At 36.9% G+C, this 27,473-nt stretch overlaps 1 protein-coding gene across 2 annotated transcripts in view; it reads left to right on the top strand.

Annotated features, from left to right (window-relative positions):
* The window catches only part of PAFAH1B1 (platelet activating factor acetylhydrolase 1b regulatory subunit 1), a 72,406-nt gene that overhangs the window by 13,345 nt on the left and 31,588 nt on the right, over window positions 1–27,473 (top strand). For both annotated transcript variants that reach the window (XM_059669120.1, XM_059669119.1), the window contains exon 2: window positions 14,713–14,935. In XM_059669120.1, coding sequence (XP_059525103.1) covers window positions 14,904–14,935 — 32 coding nt within the window. In that variant the 5' untranslated portion in view covers window positions 14,713–14,903. The remainder of the gene's footprint in view (window positions 1–14,712; window positions 14,936–27,473) is intronic.

The raw sequence follows: 27,473 nt of genomic DNA, 5'->3' as shown, positions 1-27,473 counted from the left end.
TAATATACGGCTCTGCCTCTTCTTCACATTGTGCTCAAGACTCCCCTTTATTTAAAAGTAAGGAAGATTTTTTTTCTTTAGTCCTACTAGAATTGCAGCTCTTTATCTTATTGATGTCTGCTTTTTTTATTTCTCAGTTTGCCATCCTTAGCCTCAACTTTTCAGCAATACTGTATTTTCCAACTAATTAAAGTAATTTTGTGCCCTGACTGGTGTGGCTCAGTTGGTTGAGCATCGTGCCATGCATGGAAAGGTTGCAGGTTTGATTCCTGATCAGGGTACATATGGGAGGTAACTGATTGGTGTTTCTCAAATCCGTTTCTCGCCCTGTCCCTTCCTATCTCTCTAAAAAAAAAATCAATAAAAACATTTTTTTTTGAAAAAGGAAAAATTATTTTGTATTTGACTATTTTGTTGTCGTGTTATATTCATTATTTTCTCTTTATCCAAAACCTGCCTCAAAAAATTCCCAATCGTTTGTTTCCATCTTTCTTAGTCTTTCAGTTTTAAAAGGTGACTTGGTCAGTGCTCAGTTCATGTTATATTCTCTTTGTCACCTTCTTTCTAGTCCCTACCCTCACACCTCACTCTAACTAGATTATATATTTCCTTAGGGGTGAATTACATTGTATACATTTTTACTTATTTTAAAACCTTACAGACAGAACCTAGCGTAATAGTCAATGAATGAAAGGATATGTAAAGCTCACATCTTTTATTATATTTTAAGTTTCTTATGGACAGAGACTAAACATTGTTTTTATGTTACATGTAGGTTTCCATAGATGAGGCATATGGCATACAGATAAACGTTCTTTGGATGAATACTGGGTACTTGGTACATCTTCAGTAAATAAATGAATATATTGAGATCAAGAGTATACTTATTTCTCAGTTGCTGTTTCATTGGAGGTAGGTATTGGTGTGGATAATAATATAAACTAGAAATTAGTTCAGTTGAGATACTGCAGGTTTTCCAGTTGGGTTGCCATAACAACCTGGGCAGTTGTCCTTAGATATAAACAAGAGATCTGCCTTTAGGACTAAGATCATATCCTAGAGAAAGCCATCTTCCAAGAGCAACTAGTAAACTCTGTAAAAAAAAAAAAAAAAAAAAAAAAATCAGCCTTGGCTGAGTAGCTGAGTTGGTTAGAGTACTGTCCCTATATATCAGTGGTTCTCAACCTTCTGGCCCTTTAAATACAGTTCCTCATGTTGTGACCCAACCATAAAATTATTTTTGTTGCTACTTCATAACTGTAATGTTGCTACTGTTATGAATCGTCATGTAAATATCTGATATGCAGGATGGTCTTAGGCGACCCCTGTGAAAGGGTCCTTCGACCGCCAAAGGGGTCGCGACCCACAGGTTGAGAAGCGCTGCTATATACCAAGATTGTGGGTTCAGTCTGTGGTCAGGGCACATACCAAGAAGCAATTATTGAATGCATAAATAAGTGGAACACAAATTGATGTTTCTCTCCATCTCTCTCTTTAAAATCAATAAAATTTTAGAAATTCCACTTTTGCATAATTGCTATTTGACTGTAAAGCTTCCCTCCCTCCCCCAAATCATTCCAAATGCTTCCATCCTAGTCCAGGCCTCTGTCATCTACTTCCAGCCTCTCCATGCTTTAATATCATATATTATTTCCAAAATAATCACCATGAGCCCTATCTGGTTTGGCTCAGTGGACAGAGCATTGGCCTGCAGGCTGAAGGGTCCTGGGTTCCATTCTCTTCAAGGGCACATGCCTGGGTTGAAGGGTTCTATTCCCAGTAGGGGGTGTGTAAAAGGCAGCCAACCATTGATTCTCTCTCATCATTGATGTTTCTATCTCTCTTTCCCTCTCCCTCTCTGAAATCAATAACAATATATTTTTTAAAAATCACCATGAGCCCTGGCCGGTTTGGCTCAGTGGATGGGGCGTCGGCCTGCGGACTGGGGTCCCAGGTTCGATTCCGGTCGGGGGCGTGTGCCTTGGTTGCGGGCACATCCCCAGTGGGAGGTGTGCAGGAGGCAGCTGATCGATGTTTCTCTCTCATCAATGTTTCTGACTCTCTGTCTCTCTCCCTTCCTCTCTGTGAAAAATCAATGGAATATGTTTGAAAAAAAAAAAATAAAATAAAAATAAAAATCACCATGAAATAACCAGTTTTAGGACATTGTTCCCTTTTTTAAGTATTACAGTGATTTCTGCCTTGTAATTCCTTTGGGCTAACTGCATAGTATTCACCATACCTTATGCTTTAAAAATGCCCCTAGAACAGTATGTCTTCTGTTATTGTTTGTATGCTTGGAAATATTAGCAAGCTTTTTTTTTCTTGTTTTAAGGCAATGGATTTTTTTTGTGTGACGTGGTTTGACTTAAAAAAAAAATCAGATCTAAAAAAATAAAAATAATAAATAAAAATCAGATCTAAGAGCTGTTATAGCTATGTTTGTTTGTTGCTTGAAAATGTAGCATTTGTAGGCAGAAACCAGAAGGATAATATCAATGTTAAGGGAGGGTAAAAGTTCTTTAAAAAAAAAATTTTCAGTATAAAGTTAAGACAGCCAATTGATTTTTCTACAGGCATTAAAAATTGGCTTACTTTCTCTTATGTTAATTGGTGTTCAATCTGTATGTTTTTTGTTTTTGTTTTTATTTCAGAGAGAGGAAGGGAGAGGGAGATAGAGATAGAAACATCAGTGTTGAGAATCATGACAGCTGCCTCTTGCATACCCCCTACTGGGGATGGATTCCCGAAACCCAGGCATGTGCCCTGACCACCCTGACCGAGAATCGAACTGTGACCTCCTGGTTCATGTGTGGATCAACACTCAACCACTGAACCACACCAGCCCGATGGTGTTCAAGCTTTAAAAAGAAAAAAGTTATATCAAAACCAGTCCCATACAGCTGGGCTTGGATGTTTGCCCATATTTCAGATTTTGATTTTTTTTTTAATTTAACGAAAAGGATGAGAATAAAGTGATATTTTGCATCTTTAGTTCTGAAAACACAATAAATTTTTAGTTTTACTATGGTGTTTATTGTAGTCATTTAAAAACACTAGATATCTACTTGTGTGTTAATTACCATGATATTTGGTAGAAATACAACAAGGAATAAAGATGTTGCAGCTTTGGAGGACAGTTGTTGAGGAGACACTGTTAAGGCAGATAGTTAATTACAGTGTACTGTGAGAAGTTTTAAATATGTGTATGTACAAAGAACTATGAAATCACAGGAGGGAGTTACTCTGCTTAATTTTTTTGTCAAAACTATATAAATAACTCCTAGTTTTGCTATTTATGCTAGCTGCTGAGAACTTTGCTAATGCTGTTTAAATACCATTGATAAGTATGAGGTTGAACCTGTGTAATTACCGTTATTGGCAGTTTTATGGTTTAACTCTAATCGTATTTCAGTATGGCAGTTAAAACATTGTTAATTTCTTTTGCCAATGCTGTATGTCATTGTTGGATAATATTTTATTAAAATCAAACTGTGTTGACTGTACCATTTTTGGAAAGCATTTTTAAAAGTTTAGCTTGGTTTCTCTTTTGAAGAAGATAATATATATGAAAGAATTTATGAACTAGAAATTGCTATGCCCTTATAAGTTAGTTACTAAATTGCCTATTATTGTGGAAATATAATTATTTGGAAAGTCTTGCTTTCAAAGTTTGATTCCTTACAAACATTTATTGAGTGCCAGAACAACAAAGAAATTCAGTTCATGTTTTCTCCTAAGGAGGTCAGTCTGGTACTAAGCATAGCATGTATCTAGTTACAAAGAATGTGGGAGGCAGCACAGGATAGAATCAGTGATTTTTCAAATTTATCTTAGCACTGTAAACTTTTACCCAAAAACTCTTGCACAGAAACCCAATACATAAACAGATAAAAAGGGAGTCCTGCCTGTTTGGCCTCCTTTCTGTTCTCATTCCTGTTGTTTGAAACCATTGATGTGGGAGTAAAAACTAAACCTGGCTTAAATCTGGGTCCTGCTACTGCCTAGCTATTTGACCTTGGATACATGACCTGACCTTAGTGAAGTTGTTTCCTCATCTGTTAAATGAGGATATTAGTTTCTTTGCTGGGTGTTGGAAGAATTGAACATTGTAGAAGAGGGACTTAGAATGTAATGGCATTCAGTAAACATAGCTTTTAGGATTATATGGACATGACATAATGAGACTAAAGAAGAGGGTGCCTACCTCTGCCAAAGGGAATGGGCTGGCCAGGGAGGGCTTCACAGGAGGTGATTGGCCTCCTTCAGGTTGAATCTTAAAGGGGAATGGAAAATTGCAAGATATATGGGTGAGGGATATGTATACCAAAGTAAAACATTTTAATAATGAAGACTTCCGCATGTGGAATGCTACTTCATTATACCTGTCTGAAATAAATGGCCTCTCCTGCATTCTGTGTAGCTTTTCCTTAACATTCTTTGACTCATACTTTAGTATTAGGCTGGGTGAGAGTCTCTATTTACTTTTTTTTTTTTTTAATTTCTTTATTGATTAAGTTATTACATATATGTCCTTATCCCCACATTACCCACTCCCCCACCCCCCATGCCCTCACTTCCCTGTTGTCTGTGTCCATTGGTTAGGCCTATATGCTTGCATATAAGTCCTTTGGTTGATCTCTCCCCTTTACCCCCATCCTCCCCTACCTTCCCTCTGAGGTTTGACGTCTGATTGATGCTTCTCTGTCTCTGGATCTGTTTTTGTTCATCAGTTTATGTTGTTCGTTATATTCCATAAATGAGTGAGATCATGTGATATTTATCTTTCTCTGACTGACTTATTTCACTTAGCATAATGCTCTTCAGTTCCATCCATGCTATTGCAAATGGTAAGAACTCCTTTTTTACTGCAGCATAGTATTCCATTGTGTAGATGTACCACAGTTTTTTAATCCACTCATCTACTGATGGGCACTTAGGCTGTTTCCAAATCTTAGCTATGGTGAATTGTGCTGCTGTGAACATAGGGGTGCATATATCCTTTCTAACTGGTGTTTCTAGTTTCTTGGGATATATTCCTAGAAGTGGGATCACTGGGTCAAATGGGAGTTCCATTTTTAGTTTTTTTTGAGGAAACTCCATACTGTGCTCCACAGTGGCTGCACCAGTCTGCATTCCCACCAGCAGTGCACAAGGGTTCCTTTTTCTCCGCATCCTCGCATCCTCGCCAGCACTTGTCGTTTGTTGATTTGTTGATGGTAGCCATTCTGACAGGTGTGAGATGGTACCGCATTGTCGTTTTGATTTGCATCTCTCCAATGATTAGTGACTTTGAGCATGTTTTCATATGCCTTTTGGCCTTTCTTCTGTCTTCTTTTGAAAAGTATCTATTTAGATCCGTTGCCCATTTTTTGATTGGGTTGTTTATCTTCCTTTTGTTAAGTTGTATGAGTTCTCTGTAAATGTTGGAGATTAAACCCTTATCGCTGATAACATTTGCAAATATGTTCTCCCATGCAGTGGGCTTTCTTGTTGTTGATGGTTTCCTTTGCTGTACAAAAGCTTTTTATTTTGATGTAGTCCCATTTATTTATTTTCTCTTTAGTTTCCATTGCCCTAGGAGCAGTATCAGTGAAGAAATTGCTTCGGCATATGTCTGAGATTTTGCTGCCTGTGGATTCCTCTAGTATTTTTATGGTTTCCTGTCTTATGTTTAAGTCCTTTATCCATTTTGAGTTTATTTTTGTGTATGGTGTAAGTTGGTGGTCTAGTTTCATTTTTTTGCATGTATCTGTTCAATTTTCCCAACACCATTTATTGAAGAGGCTGTCTTGACTCCATTGTATGTTAATGCCTCCTTTGTCGAATATTAATTGAGCATAGTGGTTTGGGTCGATTTCTGGGTTCTCTATTCTATTCCATTGATCTATTTGTCTGTTCTTGTGCCAGTACCAGGCTGTTTTGAGAACAGTGGCTTTGTGATACAGCTTGATATCTGGTATTGAGATCCCACCTACTTTGTTCTTTCTCAGGATTGCTGTAGCTATTTGGGGTCTTTTTTTTATTCCAGATGAATTTTTGGAAAGTTCGTTCTAGATCTGTGAAATATGCCGTTGGTAATTTAATGGGGAGTGCATTGAATCTATAGATTGCTTTGGGTAGTATGGGCATCTTGATGATGTTGATCTCTACTTACTTTGACTAATTAAATTGACTAGTCACCTAAAGGAAAAGGTACTCTAAACCTGAATTTGTAAGCTGTCTTGGTTATAATGTAATGATGCATTTATAGACAAGTCCTTCCTAAAGGCAGTTGCATTCGTGTGTTGAAAATTAGGAATCTTTATGTCCTCCTCTGAGGTCTTAGTAAGTGTTTTTATTTGTTATTTTAATGCCTGAGGTTCAGGGTAATGGTACTAATGCTATGGTACATTACAGGTGAATATATTTACTTGGACCGTTTTTGTTTTTTAATCCTCACCCAAGGATATGTTTTTATTGGTTTTTAGAGGGAGAGAGGGGGGGGCAGGGGGGAGAGAGAAACATACATTACTTGGTTGCCTCCAGTATGGATCCTGACTGGGGATCGAACCCACAACCTAGGTATGTGCCATGATCTGGAATTGAACCTGCAACCTTTTAGTGTATGGAACCATACTCCAACCAACTTAAGCCACCAGGCTAGGCTACTTTGAGTTTTTGAGAGAGCTAGAAAGTTAGTTTCTAGGAAAAGCTAATGAGGCATAATTGCATACTTTTTCTGCCTCAACAGTGAAATATCTTTTCTTATAACAATCAAATTTTAGGCAAAACGTCTCAATGAGTTAGGCTAACACAATGAAGTAGTATTAAAGAAAATGATGAGACATAGAAACTAAGAGTGATGTATATATATAAAATCAGATAGTACTATGTACCAGGCACTCTTCTAAGTACATGGGTCAACTCATTTAATCTGCCTGACAAACTCTGTGAAATTATTATTATTATTATCTTTTTTGTCTAGTTTAGGAGGTTTGCAAACTATGGCTGGCAAGCCAAATCCTGCCTGCTACTTGTTTTTGTACAGCCTATGAGCTAAGAATGGGTTTTTTAAATAATTTTAGTGGTTAAAAAAAAGCAAAAAATATATATATATTGTACAATTTTACTTTATAAAGATTTTTATAAAATTTATTTTGTAAAATAGTTTGTAAAGTTAAAATTATAACTTATTAATTTCTAAAAATCATATGAAATTCGGCCCTGGCTGGTGGGGTCAGTGGTTAGAGCGTCATCCTGTGGTGCACTGGTGGGTCCCGGGTTCTATTCTCTGGTCAGGGCATACACTCCGGTTGTAGTTTCTATCTCCAGTCCAGGTGCTTACAGGAGGCAACTGATTGCTGTTTCTCTCTCACATTATGTTTCTTTCTCTCTCCCTCTCCCTTCTCTCTAGAATCAATAGAAAAAACATAACATTGGGTGAGGATTAAAAAAAATATGAAATTCACATTTTAGTGTCCGTAAAGTTTTATTGGAACAGAGACACACCTGTTACTTTACATATTGTTTATTGTTGTTTTCTTGCTACAGAAATTGTAACGTTGTCAAAAGTGGGAATATTTACTGTCTAGCTTTTTACAGAAAGTTTGTTGACCCCTGGCCTAGATACAAGGGGAAAAGATGAAAAGCAACAAAGTTAATATTACATGTAAATACATGTAAAAGAATGCATCTTTATTAGGACAAACCAGAAAGATTAGATAATTATATAATGAGAAAGCCAACTGTATTTTCTTGAAGGATTAAAAAAACTGTTAATAAAAGCTTAACTATAGTGATAAATGCTTACTTATATCATAATGTTGGCTTGACCTCTTTTTCCTGTTAATAGATCTCTTTAAGATATGCCTGCGTTGTAAATATTTCTTTGAATTTGAGTGACAGTAGTTGTAATTACCATTGAAATCTTAGTACTTTGGCCTCACAATTTGATAATTGTCTATGGATCCCAGTTAATACTTTCTGACACTGTCCCTTTGTAATATTGCTTTTTGACCCTTTAGGACTAGCTATGATTTGAGCACATGCATCAAAATCACCTGGAGAAATTTTAAAAATTTAGATGCCTCCTCAGAACCTCTGAGGGTAAGGCCCCATCATGATTATACTCAGAAAGTTTCTCGGGTGGTTGTGTGTGGGGAGTGGGGAGCGGGTGGATGAGGTGGTTTTAATGTATAGGTCTAGTTAAGATCCATAGTTACTTCCATCTTAAACTATTTTAGTAAATCCAGTTTGCACAATATATACATGTTCTCAGAGGTGTATATTTCTTACTGGTTTATTTTTTTATTTCAATATATTTTTTATTGATTTCAGAGAAGAGAGAGAGAGAGAAACATTAATGATAGAGAATCGTTGATTAGCTGCCTCCTGCACGCCCCACACTGGGGATAGAGCCAGCAACTCAGGCACATGCCCTGACCAGGAATCAAACTGTGACCTTCTGGTTCATAGGTTGATGCTCAACCACTGAGCCACCCTGGCCGGGTGAGACCTGCTTTCTTGATCCTTCTACTCTTCTGTTTTTCTTTCCTGTTTTCACTTTCTGCACAATGCAGTTTAGGTTTTGTTTGATCCATTATTTCACCTCTTGATTATGCATTCCTCCCACATACCTTACAAACCCTCAGCCCAACCCTAGATCTCTAAATATGCATATTTTCTGTGTCTGCAGCCAGACTGTACATACTTAGTAAAGAAAAATCACATGTCTTTGTACATTGGTACCACTAAAATTTCAGTCTCCCATCTAAACAATGTTCTTCCTGTTGCATTTCTTTGCTCTCCATAGCAGCTATTTCAAGCCTCGTAAAGCCTTCATCTTTACCCTGCCTACTCAGCAAATGACCTTACTTCCTTTTTTCCCCTGAAATATAAAAACATATTTGTGCCCTAGCCAGTGTGGCTTGGTTAGGTGTCATCCCATGCACTGAAGGGTTGCTGGTTCTATATCCAGTCAGGGCATGTGCCCAGGTTGCAGGCTTGATTCCTGGTTAGGGGGTGCAGGAGGCAGCTGGTCAATGTTTCTCTCCCTTTTCCCCCTTTTCCTTCCTCTCTCTCTAAAAATCAATTAAAAATCTTTTTTAAAAAAATTTGCATCTTTTTTTCTTTCTAACACAGTGGAAGAGGTGACCCATCTTTATGTGTAAGACTTGTACATGTGGATCATACTCCTTTCTCTTCCTCTTCCCTTAGCTCCTTGTTCCATTTTTTAAAAAAAATGTGTTGATTGATTTGAGAGAGAGAGAATATGATAAATTATTTGTTCCACTTATTTATGCATTCATTGGTTGATTCTTATATGGACCCTGACTGGAGATCAAACCTGCAACCTTGGCTTTATCAGGAAGACACTCTAACTAACTGAGCTACTTGGCCAGGACCTCCCTCTGCTTTAAAAAAAGAAAAGACTTTCATATAGAAAATACCAGACCCTTAAATAAAATTAGAGAATAGTGTGGTGAACCCTTTTTGTACCCATTACCCAGCTTCAACAGTTATCAACTCAAAGCCAACCTTATTTCATATATTTCCCACCATCTACTCTTTCCACCCAAAATTTTTGAAGCCAATTCAAGGCATATAATTCAACTGGTAAATTTTTTAAAAATACGTTTTTATTGATTTTAGAGAAGAGGGAAGAGATAGAAACCTCAATGATAAGAGAGAATCATTGATCAGCTGCTTCCTGCATGCCTCACACTATGGATCGAACCCACAACCCAGGGCATGTGCCCTGACTAGGAGTCTAACTGTGATCTCCTGGTTCATAGGTCAATGCTCAACCACTGAGCCACACCAGCTGGCTTAACTGATGAACTTTTTGTGTGTATTTCTAAAAGACTTAACCACAATACTATAAATACTCTTGAAAAGTTCACAATTATTCTTTAATATCATTAGACATCCGGTCAGTGTTCAAATTTCCCCAAATGTTTATTCACTTGTTTATTTATTTTATAAATAATTATTTTACAAGTGATTTTTTGAATCCAGATCTAACTAAGATCTGTAAATTGCAATTGTTTATCACTTCTCTTTTAATATATAGGTTTTCCTTTCTCTCTTTCTTAGACTATATTTAAAGAAATTGGGTCATTTATTTTATAGGGCTTTTCACAGTCTGGATATTGCTGGATATATCCCATCGTGTCCTTAACATATTCTTCTGCCCTCTATACTTCATTCAAAGTGGTAGTTGAAGCCAGATATTTGAACAGATTCAAATTTGATTTTCAGGCAAGAGTACTTTATAGGTTGTATAGTGTTATTCTATCAAAGAGTAGATAAATCATGTCTAGTTGTCTGCCTTTAGTTGATTAGGGTGAGAAAATGGTGATATTAAAATTCTTAATTCCTTTCTTCATTTTCTCTGTGTCCATTTTTTTCGTTCTACCATTACCATTTAAGCATCTTGCTTGGTTGAAATGGAAAAACACACACAGCAGCAACAACCAGAAAAATGGCTTTTCTACATTTCCACCTCTTTCTGAGATATTTATTTATGGTGTCATCTTTAATTCCTCTCTTTGTACTAGTCAACCCACTTAAGTATGGTTTTTGCCATGTTAAAACTATGTCCCTACCATTTTACTAAATCTGTTTTCATCAAAGTTATCAGTGAGCTCTATACTTAATGGAGCAGACCCATTTCATACCTCATTTTGCTTAATAGTTGGGTAACTTTAGATACTGTGGATTGTCTCTCCTGTTTTTATTTTTACCCCTTTATTGCTTTTTCTTAGCTTCAATTGTAAAGTCGAGGGTTTTGTTGTAGTTGTTGTTGTTGTGTTTAAGTGTTGGTGTTGCTCTGCCTGGCTCTGCTGCTCTTGCTGTACACATTCTCCATGGGACAATCTCATTCGTTGTCATGGCTTCAATTATTTCATCTCTAAGTTGATAAGTACTAAACCTTCATTTCTGTAAGTTGGTTCTCTTCAGACCTGACTTGTTTGTACAACTTCCTACTAGAAATCTCACAGGCACCTTGGAGATAACATATCTAAAATGGAATGAATCATACTTTCCTCATCCCCTCACAGATTTTTTTGTTCAACTTAGTTCTAAGCCAGAAATCTCTGGAAGCTACCTTAGACTCCCTGGCTGACTTTTCTTTCTCACTTTCTTGCCCACATCTAGTCACCAACCTTATAAGATTTCCCTGGTAAATAACTTAAATTCGTCTAATTCTCTTCAGATATTGCTGCTATGCTAGTGTGAATCCCTATCATCTATCATCTTCATTACTGCAAGCCTCCTCCTATCTGGTCTCTTCCTTTCCAGTCTTTCTGGTCCATTCTTCATTATAAAAGTGAGAATGATTTCTTCTAAAGACTCCCCATTGCTCCTAGGACAAATTGTAAAGACCTAAGCTTGTTTTGTCTGCAAGTTGTTTTTGAGTTTGACACGCATCTTCATCTAATAATGCTTGTAATTGTTGCTCTTCAAATTTTTTTGGTTGACCTGGACATTCTTTGTCTTTCACATCAAAATCATCACTTTTAAAGTGTTTAAACTAGCGTTCACAAGTATCTTGAGATGGAGCATGTTCACCATAAGTTTCCCAAAGTATACGATAACTTTTACTTCAAAATAATGAATTAAAACTTCCTGCAAATGCTCTTTTTTTTGCCATGAAATTTGACATTTTTAAGCTTAAAAATATCTATGATGTTAACACCTTCAGCAAATTTGACATATGAAGTTTTGAAGCTTGCTGTCAATACAACAAAATAGCGTACATATCAGAATCGCACATATATCAACATATGTGTAACTCCATCTACTGAAAAAAATCTGCATTAACTGGTACACCTAGTACATACATAGTGGATTTTTGCCATGTTCCTTTTTCATTTTGATTTATATTATTAATTCTGTCAGTGTATTACATACACTGTCCCAGTTAATAGAAACCTGTAGACAGTTCAAATAATCACTACCATCAAATTATTCTTACCCTATTGTGACCTTTGTCAGAGTGTATGAGATCCTAAATGCTTTAACTTGGTGACAATTAAGGCTTAGAAAAGTGAGGCTTAAATAACTAGGAATTGTTAAATAACAAAGATGGATGGTTTTCTGGGCTGTCCATTGTGTTTGGTTCTCAATCCCCAAATTTATTACTAACAGTCATATTTTGGTGATTTAGACATAGTGGTAGTGATGGTTTTTAGCTATCATTTTGAGCTAACTGGCCTTCAGGTTGGAAGAATCATTAAAGACAATAAAATCCCTGATTATATTTACTAGAATTGCTCAATGGAGAAGGATTTCCATTTAAATGGAAGCTGCCATGGGGAATATCTGAGCGTTCACTTTGTGATTCAGGACTCGTATTTAAAACCTGGGTTTGCTCATTTTTCCTGGACTAGCTTATTTACCACTGTATCCTCGGTGCCTGGAATAGTGCCTGCTAAGGCTTGAAAAATGTAGTAATGAAGTGCTCTTTCTCCTCTGTCCATGCTGTGCCTCTAGATATATTTATTGGTGGACCCACAGACCCTCTATTAGATGTTAATTTCATTTCATTTAGAGGATGATTTTCTACTTCTTTAAAGTGTCCCTTCCGATTGAATTTTGTATATATCAGTACTCTGGATTTTAAATAAGATTGTCTCAGATATATTTCCTAAATACAATAAAAATTCTACCTAGCTATTTTTATACATGATAAGACAAACTATTTTTATAAATTGGGAGATTTGAAGAATAATTCTTTAAGAAAGCTTGATTTTTCTTTTACCTACACTTACTCTAATTGAACTGATCACAATACATTGATTTTATAGTGTTATAAGTATAAAGAAGGGGCTCTGAAATACTAAGTAATATCTAAAAACTAGATTAGAGAATTAGATTATTGTGTGAGTACATAAAATCTAGGGTAGTTCATTCAGTTTTTTATTTTCTTTCTTTTTTTAAACATGCTTCTAAAGAACACAAAATAAAAATAATATTAACTTATTTCTTGATTATATGTATTAGTTAAGGGCATTAGATTACTAAATAGTTTATTTACATTGTAAATATCAGCTATTCTAAAATTATTGGTGACTAATATTTAATCTTGTAGGTTACTTCAGGTTGGTTTGGTATCTTTTGACACTTTATGAAATCATCTGTCATACCTTTTTCAGATTATAGCTTTTTTGTAAATTAGAATCTTTTTTAAAAAAATTAAATTTATTGCAGTGACATTGGTCAATATGAACATACAGGTTTAAGGTGTGGGTTTCTGTGTTACAAGGTCTGTATATAGCACCATGTGCCCACCACCCAAAGTCAAATCCCTTGTCACCATCCCCCTTCATCCCCCAACCCCTTCCCTCTGACAACCACCACAGTGCTGTTTGTGTTCACGAGTTTCAGTTTTATATCCCATATATGAGTGAAATCATATGGTTCTTAGCTTTTTCTGACTGACTAATTTCCCTTAGCATAATGTTCTCAAGGTCCATCTACATTGTTGCAAATGGCACTATTTCATCCTTTCTTATGGCTGAGTAGGAGTATTCCATCTTATATATGTACCACTTCTTTATTTTACTTTAAGGGCAAATTAAAATTATAGTCTTCTAGAGAAGTTATATGTTTTGTTTTTTTTAAATATATTTTTATTAATTTTAGAGAGTCAGGGAGAGGAAGAGAGAGAAACATCAATGATAAGAGATGATTGAGCTTGCATCCTGGGCATGTGCCCTGACCGACCAGGAATCGAACCATGACCTAGAGGTTGATGCTTAACCACTGGGCCACACTGGCCAGGCAGAGAAGTTATATGTTAATATTTGAAATTTAATAAAATTAGTATCAAAATCTGGTGGGTGACTGGTAGAGACTGGGTAAATTTAAAAATAGTGCTTCCCTAGCCAGTTTGTCTTGGTGGATAGAGCATCGGCATGTGGACTGAAGGGTCCTGTATTAAATTCTGGCCAAGGGCATGTGCCTGGGTTGCAAGTTTGATCCTTCCGGCCCTGGGGGTGCATGCAGAAGGCAACCAATCAACGTGTCTCTCACATCAATATTTCTCTCTTTCTTTTTCTCCCCCTCCTTTCTGTTCTTTCTAAAAATCAATGGAAAAATATCCTCTAGTGAGGATTAACAAAAAAACTAAAAAATAAATAAAAATAGTGCTGAAAACTATCCTATATAACAAAAGGCTAATATGCAAATAGACCACACAGTGGAATGACTGATCGCTATGATGCACACTAACCACCAGGGGGCAGATGCTCAACGCAGGAGCTGGCCCCTGGTGATCAGTGTGCTCCCACAGTGGGAGCGCCACTCAGCCAGAAGCCATGCTCACAACTGGCAAGCCTGCCCTGCCTCTGCAGCAGCGCTAAGGATGTCCAACTGACAGCTTAGGCCCGCTCCCCTAAGCCGTCAGTTGGACATTCCCCGAGGGCTCCTGGACTGCTAGAGGGCGCAGGCCAGGCTGAGGACACACATACACACACCCACCCACTTCTACACCCCTCCAGTGCACGAATTTCATGCACTGGGCCTCTAGTTAAAGATAATTTAAAATGCATAAGATACTATATATTTTTGGCATTGATTTTCATTAGTAGGTTGAAAATACCACCTACTATTCATATTAGCATCATAATAAACCTCATCTTTGAAAGTGTGTTGTATTGCAAGTAATAATTTAGAAGTAATTTAAATTCTAAATGAAGTAATCTTTTTTCTCTTTTTCCTTAGGTGGAATGAATCTTACTTGCTGAATATCTCCTGGTTACTGGTTGAATTCACTTATAAAAGAATCATCTTCCCCTGCGTGGAAGTCACTTAGTGGAATATTTAATTACAAATCCAGGGATTGCAAAGCCTTTTGATTTCCCAAAGGAAGGGGACATACCACTATATCAAATAAGCTTGACATTACAGCCAAAATGGTGCTGTCCCAAAGACAACGAGATGAACTGTAAGTTTCTCTTGTGTGTATGTGTGTTAAAATATTCTCTCATAAAGGACGAGGTAGTAAATTAAAATATAGCTTTAGGAGATCTGTTTTTATATTAAAACTGTTAGGAGTGTTTAAATATTGATGTGGGCATTTGGGTCTGATTTTAAAACCGAGTCTTACTTTGATATAGCACTATTTACTTTTGTGACCTTATTGTGTATAAATTTAAAGCAAATCAAGTTAGTTGGGATAAGTTTTATCTCAAGTTTGTCTTAATATATAATTATGTTCATTTGGAAGATAGGTGCTTCAAAACACTTCTAAATTATTTTGCCTAGATACATGTATTAGAATAGAAAAATGAAAGCTTTTTTGTTGTTGTTACTGCTAATGCCTTTCCTTTGCCTTATGTATTTTTTATCATCCTTTGGCTCTTATAGGATTTGAACTTTATGAGGTGGCTAACGTAATAGTTAATGCAAATGCATTAACTAGATAGGCATGAAAATGATTTGATCATTGCTATATAGGATCTTATGGCATTCTATTTTTTGTAGGTGAAGAATATAGTGGAAAAGATTTAGTTTTGTGTTCTAGGCTTTTAAAATTTTCAGTGGCTTTTTAAACTGTATAATTGGGAATAATTTCAAATTTATAGATTAGTACAAAGAATATTTATATACATTTTATCCAAATTCATATATTGGTAAGATTTTGTATCATTTGGCACTCTGTAGCTGTGTGTGTGTGTGTGTGTGTGTGTGTGTGTGTGTGTGTGTGTGTGTGTGTTGTGTGTGGGGGGTTGTGTAGACAGAGTAAATTGCATACATCAAGGATCTTTCTCTGAGATACTTTAGTACACAGTTCCTAAGAATAAGGATATTCTTATATAAAACCAAGTACAGTTAGCAATTTCAGTAAATTTAAAACATTGAAACAATACTTTTATTTAACCTATCTTCCATACTCGAATTTTGTCAGTTGACCCAATATAGTCCTTTATGGCAGTATTTTAATCCTCTCTAGTACACCATCCAGTGCAGGATTAGGTATTGTGGTCAGTTGTCATAAGTGTCATTTAATCTGAAACATTTCCTCAACCTTTCTTGCTTTGAAGACAATTAGATAAAAATATGTAGGGGTTTTTTTTTTTTAATAATCCTCACCCGAGGATATTTTTCCATTGATTTTTAGAGAGAATGGAAGAGAGGAGGAAAGAGAAATATCAATGTGAGAGAAACACATCAATTGGTTGCCTCCTGCAGGCACCCCAACCAGGGCCCAGCCAGGGAGGAGCCTGCAACCGAGGTACATGCCCTTGACTGGAATCGAACCTGGGACCATTGAGTCTGGAGGCTGATGCTCTGTCCACTGAACTAAACTGGCTAGGCCTCAACACTTTTATTCTTTCTACAGTTGCTAGTCAGCACTAAGCATTTTACTGTATTCAAGAGATCTTTTTCTCCTTTTTGTTGACTTTTCATTATTTGTATGAACTCATGGGTTCTTATATTTTCAATAGTTTCATCATTCACTACTATACTTACTGTTTCGATGTGTGAATTGTTCTAGGTTGTCCTCTCGGATAGCGGTCGCCAACCGGTGGTCCGCAGACCACTGGTGGTCCGTGAAGTCCGAAAGATTGGCGACCGCTGGTTTAAGGGAAATCTTTGGAGCAGCGATCTGAAAGGTTGGCGACCGCTGCTCTAGGAGACTCTTCCGTCGGCTCTTACATATGCCCCTATCATTTTTTATTGCACTTTCTTACTTTCTGGCATTATAAGATGTTCCAGGCTTGTTGTGTACCAATCCTGCCTTAAACCTAGAATCAACCATTTCTCCAACAAGCCCTGGTTCCTCTTAGTGGGGAATGGTATTAGAGATCAAGATATGGGCATTGCCCTAGCCGGTTTAGCTCAGTGGATAGAGGGCCTGTGGACCAAAGGGTCCTGGATTTGATTCCAGTCAAGGGCACATACCTTGGTTGCAGGCTCCTCCATGGCCCATGCTCTGGATGGGATGCATGCAGGAGACCAATTGATGTGTTTCTCTCACATCAGTGATTCTGTCTGTCTTTCCCTCTCTTCCACTCTTTCTAAAAGATCAGTGGAAAAAATCTTCATTGCTACTTATTGCTACTGGGTTGTCTTTGTTTCTAGATCCTTTGAGTAAACAGAACTAGGAAATACATGGATATATAAACATATACACAGACACTTGGTGTATATATATATGTACTAAGATTTCTCAGTCTTGACACTGTTGACAATTTAGGCTAAATAATTCTTTGCTGTGGGGCCTGTCATGTACGCTGTTGGTTGTTTAGCAACATTCCTGGCCTCTACCTCCTAGATGCTGCAATCAACAATGTCTCCAGATGTTGCCACTGTCTGTCCTCTGGGGGAGATGGGGACAAAATTTCCTCCAGTTGAGAACTGGTGTATAGATACACACACACACACACACACACACATATTTATTTTAGAAATCATTAGGCTACACTGATACTTCTAATTCCAGTCTATTTTCACAAGTTTCTTTCTTGTCTTTTCCTCTGTAGTACTTATTTTTCTCTTTTTATAGTGAGACCCTGACTCTCAACTCATTTGCTCAGTCCTTTAAAAAAAAAAAAAAAAAAAGTCATCTATGTGAAGATTCATTTGAGCTGTAACAAGGACTATTTTTTTTTTAATATATTTTATTGATTTTTTACAGAGAGGAAGGGAGAGAGATAGAGAGTTAGAAACATCGATCAGCCGCCTCCTGCACACCCCCTACTGGGGATGTGCCCGCAACCCAGGTACATGCCCTTGACCGGAATCGAACCTGGGACCTTTCAGTCCGCAGGCCGATGACGCTCTATCCACTGAGCCAAACCGGTTTCGGCTGCTCAGTCCTATAATACTTCTAAAATAGTTTCAGAATTATTATGTTCATACCACTTAAAAAAATGAAGAAACCCTGGAAAGGATTCACAATTTGTACAGTTTTCCCTCCATCTACCCTGCCCAAGACAGAGAGTATATAATCAAATACAAGCAGGTCCTCCAATAAGGTCATTTTGTTCAGAAGCATCTCTCTTCATTACAATGTTGATGAAATGTCATAGGAACTTGACTTTTGTTTTATATTCATTAGCCTATGGTAAAATTGGTTTCATTATCTGTCATTTCATTGCAGTTCCAAAGAACCTATTGATTATGTGAAGTGAGGGCATACTGTACTGTTATTGCAAATTACTTGGATTAGTTTTATTTTGTGTTTTCCCTCTTCATGTGGTTATATTATTCATTTAAAATACATTTGGGTTCATCTGTTCTACTTTTTCAGTTTTCTGCATCCTTCCCTTCCCATCCTTGTTAACAATATAATATTTTGAATATGCATAAGATTATCCAAAAAGTTATACGCAGAAGTTTTATTCTCTTCAGAATCCCTTCTAAGTTACCCATCCTTACCTCTTATAGGAACCAACCTTATAAGAGAGATATATGTATGTTTTCTGGTTCCTCCTTTCTTAATAAAAAGGTAGCATGCTATTTGTGTTCTTTTGTACTTTTATTCTTTTTCACTTAACATCTGTTGGAACTCACCCCATACCATTGATGTCCTCCTGTTTTTTCTTTTAATAGGTGTGTGTGTGTGTGTGTGTGTGTGTGTGTGTGTGTGTGTGAGATAAAATTGGTCAAGGAGGAAGTAGAAAACTTATGTGGATCATTAGCTATAGAGGAAATTGTAAGATAGTTACAGACTTGAAATCTAGATAGTTTTCAAACCTAGACTCTAATTATGTTGAATCTTTAATTACTGGTAACTTTCCAGATTATATGTCCTCTTCCAGAATAGAAAGAGATGGAAAATTTAGGATCTCATTTTATGAAGCTAGAATAACCCTGATAGCAACACTAGGCAAGAAGAAAATAATAAAATATAATAAGCTAATTTTAATATGAACTCAGATATAAAGATATTGAATAATATAACAAATTGAAAAGAATCAACAGTTAGAATGATTGAATTTAGTGTGGTGACCAGAAACAAGATGGCATACAATAATGAATTATTTCTGTTATTGAATAATGTAGTAGAAAATATTTATTTGCCTTTTTATGGTGAAAAATGAATAATTGAAAGATTACATAAATCTCAAATTATTAATAAAATTAAGTACAACCCCATTTAAAATTTAAACAGAATTTTCCATAAATTTGACCGACTTAATTCTAAAATTCATCTGGGAGAGAAAAATAGTTGAAAAAATTTTTTAAAGGATTAATAAGAAAGGAACTGCCAGGCTGGCATGGCTCAGTGGTTGAGCGTTGGCCTGTGAACCAGGAGATCACGTTTGATTCCCGGTCAGGGCACATACCTGGGTTGTGGGCTCAATCCGCAGCTTGGGGCATGCAGGAGACAGCTGGTCAATGATTCTCTCTCATCATTGATGTTTCTCTCTCCCCCTCTCCCTTCCTCTCTGAAATCAATTAAAAAAATATTTTTAAAAGAAAGGAAATGGCCGAAACCGGTTTGGCTCAGTGGATAGGGCGTCGGCCTGCGGACTGAAAGGTCCCAGGTTCGATCCCGGTCAAGGGCATGTACCTACCTGGGTTGCGGGCACATCCCCAGTAGGGGGTGTGCAGGAGGCTGCTGATCGATGTTTCTCTCTCATCGATGTTTCTAACTCTCTATCTCTCTCCCTTCCTCTCTGTAAAAAATCAATAAAATATTTTTTTAAAAAAAGAAAGGAAATGATTGTACCAAATATTCAAACATTACTGTAAAGTAATAAATAAAATACTGTGGGATAGGCAAATAAAGTTCACATCAATAGAGAAAAGGTGAGCTGTTTGGCAAAGTATTAGTATAACAGATTGTACTAAAAATAAACTTGAATTCAGATGAAACTTTTAAAAAAATTTTTATTGTTGAAAGTATTACATATGTTCTTCCCTTTCCCCCCATTGACCCTTTCTAGCCCATCTTCACCCCAGTCCCTCACCACCCCACTGTGTGTCCATGGGTTATGCATAAATGCATACAAGGTCTTTGGTTGATTACCTTCCACCCACCCACCCTCCCCGGCCTTCCCTCTAAGATTCCGCACTCTGTTCCATGCTCCCATGTCTCTGGGGCCACTTCGTTCATCAGTTTATTTTGTTAGTTAGATTCCACATATGAGTGAGATCGTGTGATATTTGTCTTTCTCTGACTTATTTCACTTAGCATGATATTCTCCAGGTCCTTCCATGCTGCCTCAAAGGGTAAGAGATTCTTTTTTTTTTTTACTGCTAGTTAGTATTCCACAGTATAAATGTACCACAGCTTTTTTATCCACTCATCTACTGATGGACACTTGGCCTGTTTCCAGATCTTAGCTATTGTAAATTGTGCTGCTATGAACATAGGTGTGCATACATTATTTCTGATTGGTATTTTGGGTTTCTTAGGATATATTCCTGGAAGTGGGATCACTGGGTCAAATGGCAGTTCCGTATTTAATTTTTTTACTCCATACTGTTTTCCATAATGACTGCAGCAGTCTGCATTCCCACCAGCAGTACACTAGGGTTCCCTTTTCTCCACATCCTTGCCAGCACTTGTCATTTGTTGATTTCTTGATGGTAGCCATTCTGACAGGTATGAGGTGATACCTCATTGTCGTTTTAATTTGCATCTCTCTGATGAGCAGTGACTATGAGCATTTTTTCATATGTCTCTTGGTCATCTGTGTGTCCACTTTGGAGAAGTGTCTATTTAGGTCCTTTGCCCATTTTTAAATTGGATTGTTCGTCTTTTGTTAAGTTGTATGAGTTCCTTATATATTTTGGATATTAACTCTTTATCAGATGTATCATTGCCAAACATGTTCTCCCATACAGTGGGCTTCCTTTTCGTTTGTTGATGGTTTCTGCTGTGCAGAAGCTTTTTATTTTGATATAGTCCCATTTGTTTATTTTCTCCTTATTTCCTTTGCCCTAGGAGATGTATCCATAAACATATTGCTACGAGAGATAAATAATGGTGTTGGGAAAATTGGACAGATACATGCAAAAAAAATGAAACTAGACAACCAACTTACAACATACACAAATATATGATTCATCAGACAGCAGTGAAATGGTAGCCATATATTATGACTTGACCCATACTAACTCCAAAGATATAAATTTATTATTAGCAGTATTTTTGATTATTTACTATTCTGCTTTTCAATGCAGGGTAAACACTGTGCTCCATCAACAACAAATAGAACCTAATATTTAGCCAGGTAATTGAAGTGTTTTGTTTATTTTAATGAAGCTGGTATAGATGTCTATTTAAAACCCATATCCCAAACCAAGAAGTACAAATAAGATGAAAAAGAACAGTATTCTATTGTACACACTTCTGCAGGAATAACGTTATTAACTGCTAATGAAAATTAGAATTTTTCTGGGATCTTCTGACAAGATTTTTCTTTGCTCTTAAAATGCTTTCTCTTCAGTTAAGCCATCTTTGGAATTAGTACTTTCACTTTATCTGTCATCTTTTTGTTTTGTTAATCCTTACCCAAGGATATTTTCCCATTGATTTCTAGAGAGAGTGGAAGGGACTGGGACAGGGGAGAGAATCAGTGTGAGAGAAACACATCAATTGGTTGCCTCCTGCATACGCCCTTCCTGACGAGGGCCAGGTATGGAGCCCGCAGTCCAGGTATTTACCCTTGACCGAACTCGAGACCCTTCAGTCTGCAGTCCGACACTCTCCACTGAGCCAACCTGGCTAGGGCTTATATGTCATCTTGACCCCAAGCTGATACTCTTCTTTTGGTCTAGATTTTAAAAGTAGCTTCAAGTTGAGGAAAGGTCATTTTTCCACAGTTCAGTTCTCTGAAAACTTCCATCTCCCACTGAAAGTCATAGTCCAGGAGTAAAGCAATCACATGCTAGAACTTCAGGGCCAATTAGAAAGTCATCATGCACATTTGCATTGGTCAACCTTATTTACCACAAGGCTGAAAATGCACAATCCTGGAAAAGGTGGCCTCCTATGCACACATGTTAACATTTCAAAAGAAGAGGGCAATCTGAAGGGGGCTGAGGTTTGATCACCAAAAGTCAGCACAATGAAAACAAACAATAATGAATAATGGGCACTAGAATTCAAATTAATAGATGTTTTAAAGCAGGGGTGGGGGCCTTTTTTCTGCCAAGGGCCATTTGGATATTTATAACATTCGCAGGCCATACAAAATTATCAATTTAAAAGCCTGGTATGGGTCAGTGATTGAGGATAGACCTATGAACTAGGACAGTGATAGCGAACCTATGACATGCGTGTCAGAGGTGACACGCGAACTCATTTTTTTGGTTGATTTTTCTTTGTTAAATGGCATTTAAATATATAAAATAAATATCAAAAATATAAGTCTTTGTTTTACTATGACTGCAAATATCAGAAAATTTCTATATGTGACACGGCACCAGAGTTAAGTTAGGGTTTTCAAAATGCTGACACGCTGAGCTCAAAAGGTTCGCCATCACTGAATTAGGAGGTTAGGGTTCAGTTCCCTGTCAGGGCACAGGCCCTGGTTGCAGGCTTGATCCCCAGTAGGGGGCAGTGTGCAGGAGGCAGCTGATCAGTGATTCTCTCTCATCATTGATGTTTCTTCACTCTCTCTCCCTTCCTCTCTGAAATCAATAAAAATGTAAAAAAAAAAAAAAAAAGTAGCCTGCTATTTTGGCCATTTAATTAACTCACCCCTAATGCCTTGGCAGGGCCAGACCAAATGATTTTGCCGGTCTTACATGACCCTCTGGCTAGACATTCCCTACCCTTGTTTTAAAGAGATGGAAGGGTGTGTGTGTGTGTCAGTTTTCAGTTCCATTTTGAACACCACATTACAAAAGAACTTTTTAAAAATAAATAAAAGATTGAGGGAAAATAAAAAAAATATCTAAACAGTTGAATGACCTTCTCATAAAACTTCAATCACATCTTCTAGCTCTGTTCCCAGTTCTTTTGGAGTGTGATTATCAGCAATTCTCTGACCTTCAAAGAGAAACCTTCGTGAATTCATTGGAAATCCTTGTCTTTGACACTGAATCTTTGCATTACTTGTGATTTGTTGTCATTTTTACTTTGAAGTGAATCTCACTGCTATACTGTCCAATTACTTTGAGTTTAATGTATTCTTCTTATCCTACAAGTCCTCAGTTGAAGGTTTTGCCTCCTGATCAGACATGGTTGATGGTGGCTTCACCCGGGGTCTTCGCACAGTTGTAGCCTCGGGTAGGCAAATCTCACTCCAGGGTTTACAAATCCATCTCTCTTCCCCATGGCACAACACGGAGTCCGGAGGGACTTCTGCTATGTCTCTTATGAGATGACCTGTTCTAAGGGATCTTCACTTGTATTCTTTAGGGCTTGACTTACTATGTGATGATTTTTCTTTATTTAGTTACTATCCTATCTAATTTGCTTGTATACTCCTGACAAAATATGTCTTTTTAAAATACCACTTTCATTAAACTGCTTTTTCTTACCTTGCTTTTCCTTAAGAATGTTTCTATCCTGTCTTTCCAGCCATTTCTCTCATCTTAATCTCATTTTCAATATTTATAGGTATTAAATAGATGGATTGCTTTTGGAACAATTTAAAATAATAATAGTGATTATAGGTGTCCTTGTCTTGTTCTTGACAGTGCAGATATTTCTAGGATTTTACTATTGACTATTATATGGTTGAAGTTTTGAGAGATTTTTTTATTTCTTTAGCGATTTTTAAAAAATTATTAATGAGGCAGTATCTTTTAAAAATCTTTTTTAATGTTAATGAAGACCTTTCCATTGTTAAGAAATGTTTTAAAATCAAGAATGTTGCCCTAATCGGTTTGGCTCAGTGGGTAGAGAGCGTCGGCCTGCGGAATGAAGGGTCCCAGGTTTGATTCCGGCCAAGGGCATGTATGTTGGTTGCAGGCACATCCCCAATGGGGAGTGTGCAGGAGGCAGCTGATCGATGTTTCTCTCTCATCAATGTTTCTAACTTTCTTTTTTTTTTTTTTTAATATATTGATTTTTTACAGAGAGGAAGGGAGAGGGATAGAGAGTTAGAAACATCGCCGAACCGGTTTGGCTCAGTGGATAGAGCGTCGGCCTGCGGACTGAAGGGTCCCGGGTTTGATTCCGGTCAAGGGCATGTACCTTGGTTGCGGGCACATCCCCAGTGGGGGGCGTGCAGGAGGCAGCTGATCGATCTCTCTCATCGATGTTTCTAGCTCTCTATCCCTCTCCCTTCCTCTCTGTAAAAAATCAATAAAAAAAAAAAAAAAGAAAGAAACATCGATGAGAGAGAAACATCGATCAGCTGCCTCCTGCACACTCCCCATTGGGGATGTGCCCGCAACCAACATACATGCCCTTGACTGGAATCGAACCCGGGACCCTTGAGTCCGCAGGCCGACGCTCTATCCACTGAGCCAAACCGGTCAGGGCAATGTTTCTAACTTTCTATCCCTCTCCCTTTCTCTCTGTAAAAAATTCAATTAAATATATTTTTTAAAAAAAGAATGTTGAAGAATTTGATTAAATATACATTGAGATCTCCATCATGTACTATTCTCATTTCCTTTCTCCTGCCTATAGTGCCTTCTTTTTTTTCTTTTTTAAGGCCAAATTCACATCTTGCCTTTATAAAAAGATTCCTCCATTGAATCTCATTTCTCTCTTTTTAAATTAGGTTTCATACACTTTGGTAACTTTGGTTTTGGTCCTCAGATCAATTTACAAGTTCCTACTGGATGGCAAGGGACCGACCTACAGTAATCCTCTTTTATTTTTCCTGGAATAAAGCTGGGAATATAACAGACATTCATCCTTTCCTCCTTCCTACTTTTATAGTGAAAATTTGCTGTACATTTAAAAAAATGTAAATTTTTAACTTTCTCAATACATGATAGTATATTGACTATTCCTATTGTACAGCCTAACTTTTCCTTATGGGTTTTTTAAGTATGCAAAATAATTTTTTACTGAATTCTAAATGGATCTCACAGTTAAATAAAATAAATGTCTTATAATTACTATAGATTTACATTAAGTTAGAGGGAAAGGGATAATATGTTTTACAAGTTGCAAATTGTACTGAGGAACTGAGGCAAAGTTTCCACCTCTCTGCAGACATTGCTGACCTTTGACTAATACTAAATCATGCAACTTCTTTTTAAATGTCAGTCAGTAATATGTATGTATATCATTAACTTGAAACAACATAATTGGGAGTCTAGCCCAGTTAGAGTGAAGTCACATAATATCTTCATTTATTTTATTTTACGATTGTAGAAAGTAAAGAAGCAAACATAAATAAGAAGGGAGTGGATCAAAACTGAACTGCTCAGAGGTGCCCTCTGTTTTGTGGTTTCATTACTCAAAAAATTTTGTCTAAATATGAGAATAGCCCTAGCTGGTTTGGCTCAGTGGATAGAGCGTTGGCCTGCGGACTGGAGGGTCCCGGTTCAATTCCAGTCCAGGGCACATGCTTGAGTTGTGGGCTCAATCCCCAGTAGGGGGCGTGCAGGAGGCAGCCGATCAATGATTCTCTCTCATCATTGATGTTTCTATCTCTACCTCCCTCTCCCTTCCTCTTTGAAATCAATTAAAAAAATATATTTTTTTAAGGAAATAGAATTGACTAGACTCTTCTGGGACTGAGTTGTAGACTTTATACAACACCAGTATGTTGTACAACTATACCTAATGATATCAGACTCATTTAAATTTTAGTTCTAGCCCAGCCAGCATGGCTCAGTGGTTGAGCACTGACCTATGAACCAGGAGGTCACGGTTCAGTGCCTGGTCAGGGCTTATGCCTGGGTTGCTCTACTGTGGTTGTGCAGCAGGAAGCCTATGAATGATTCTCTCTTATCATTGATGTTTCTATCTCTCTCTCTCTCCCTTCTTTGAAATCAATAAAAATATTTTTTAAAAATTACTAAATTTTAATTCTAATTTATTTGCTTTATTTTTCTACATATATATTGCTTTTGGGGGATTCAGTATTATATTATTGATCCCATCTGATATCTCTTTTCTTTTTCTAAACTTTTACATGTCATAATGTTATTAGCTAAACATTTACCTTCAATATAGAGAAAGTGGTCCATCACTGATATTTTTTATTTTTAAATTATATTTGAAGTACAATATTACATTCATTTCTGGTGTACAACCCTGTGATTAGATATGTAAATAACTTAAGAGGTGATCACCCCCAATAAATTGAGTGCCCATCTGGCACCATTATTGACTGTGCTGTACTTTATGTCTCCATGATTATTCTATAACTCCATTTTGTACCTTTAAACCTCTTCACCTTTTTCACCCATTTCCCCAACCTATCTCCCGTCTGGCAACTGTTAAAATGTTCTCTATATCTAAGAGCTTGTTTCTGTTCTGCTTGTTCTGTGTATTTTGTTTTTTAGATTCCACATATAAGTGAAAATATGTGGCATTTGTCTTTCTCTGACTTACTTCACTTTGCACAATACCCTTTTAGGTCCATCCATATTGTTGCTTCTGGCAAGATTTCATTCTTTGGTATGGCTGAATCATATCCATTGTATATATGTACCACTTCTTTATCCATTCATCTGCTGATGGACACTTAAGTTGCTTCCATATCTTGGCTATTGTAAATAATGCTACAATAAAATAAACATAGATGTATACATCTTTGATTTAGTGTTTTGAGTTTCTTCAGGTAAATACCCAGAAGTGAGTGGAGTTGCTGGGTCCTTTTTTGTCTCATTTTAGTTTCTGTTTTAATGTCTATTTTGTCTGGTAAAAGTACTGTTGCCCCAGCTTTATTTTGTTTTTGTCTTGTTTCCATTTTCATGATATATCTTTTTCCATCCCTTTACTTTCAGTCTGTGTGTCATGTAGACAACATATGTAAGGGTCTTGTTTTAAGTAATTGTTGATAGATATATTTATTGCCTTATTATTATTATTTTAGTCCTTACTTGAGGATATGCTTATAATTTTTAGAGAGAGGGTAAAGGAGAGAGGGAAAAGATAGAAACATCAATGTGAGAGAGAACATCAATTGGTTGTCTTCCATATATGTCCCAACTGGGGTTGGAACTTGCAACCTAAGTATGTGCCCTGACTGGAAATTGAACATGCTACCCTTGGTTACACAACCAATTAAACCACACCAGCCAGGGCTTATTATTAATATTTTGATTTTTTGATTTTTAAAAGACCCTTTAACATTTCTTATAAGACCAGTTTAGTGGTGATGGACTTTTTTATCTTTTTCTTGTCTGGGAAGTGCTTTATCTGCCCTTCAACTCTAAATGATAGCTTCGCTGGTTAGAGTAATCTTGGTTGTAGATCCTTATTTTTCATCACTTTATTTCATGCCAATCCCTTCTGGCCTACAAAGTTCCTGTTGAGAAATCAGTTGACAATCTTATGAGAGCACCCTTGTAAGTAACTATTTGCTTTCCTCTTGCTGCTTTTAAGATTCTCTCTTTGTCTTTAACGTTAGCATTTTAATTTTAATGTTTTTTGGTGTGGG

This window comes from Myotis daubentonii, chromosome 16 (assembly GCF_963259705.1).
Source record: "Myotis daubentonii chromosome 16, mMyoDau2.1, whole genome shotgun sequence".
NCBI lineage: Eukaryota > Metazoa > Chordata > Mammalia > Chiroptera > Vespertilionidae > Myotis > Myotis daubentonii.
The sequence above is the reverse complement of the archived record's forward strand: the minus strand, read 5'-3'. Positions and strand labels throughout refer to the sequence as shown.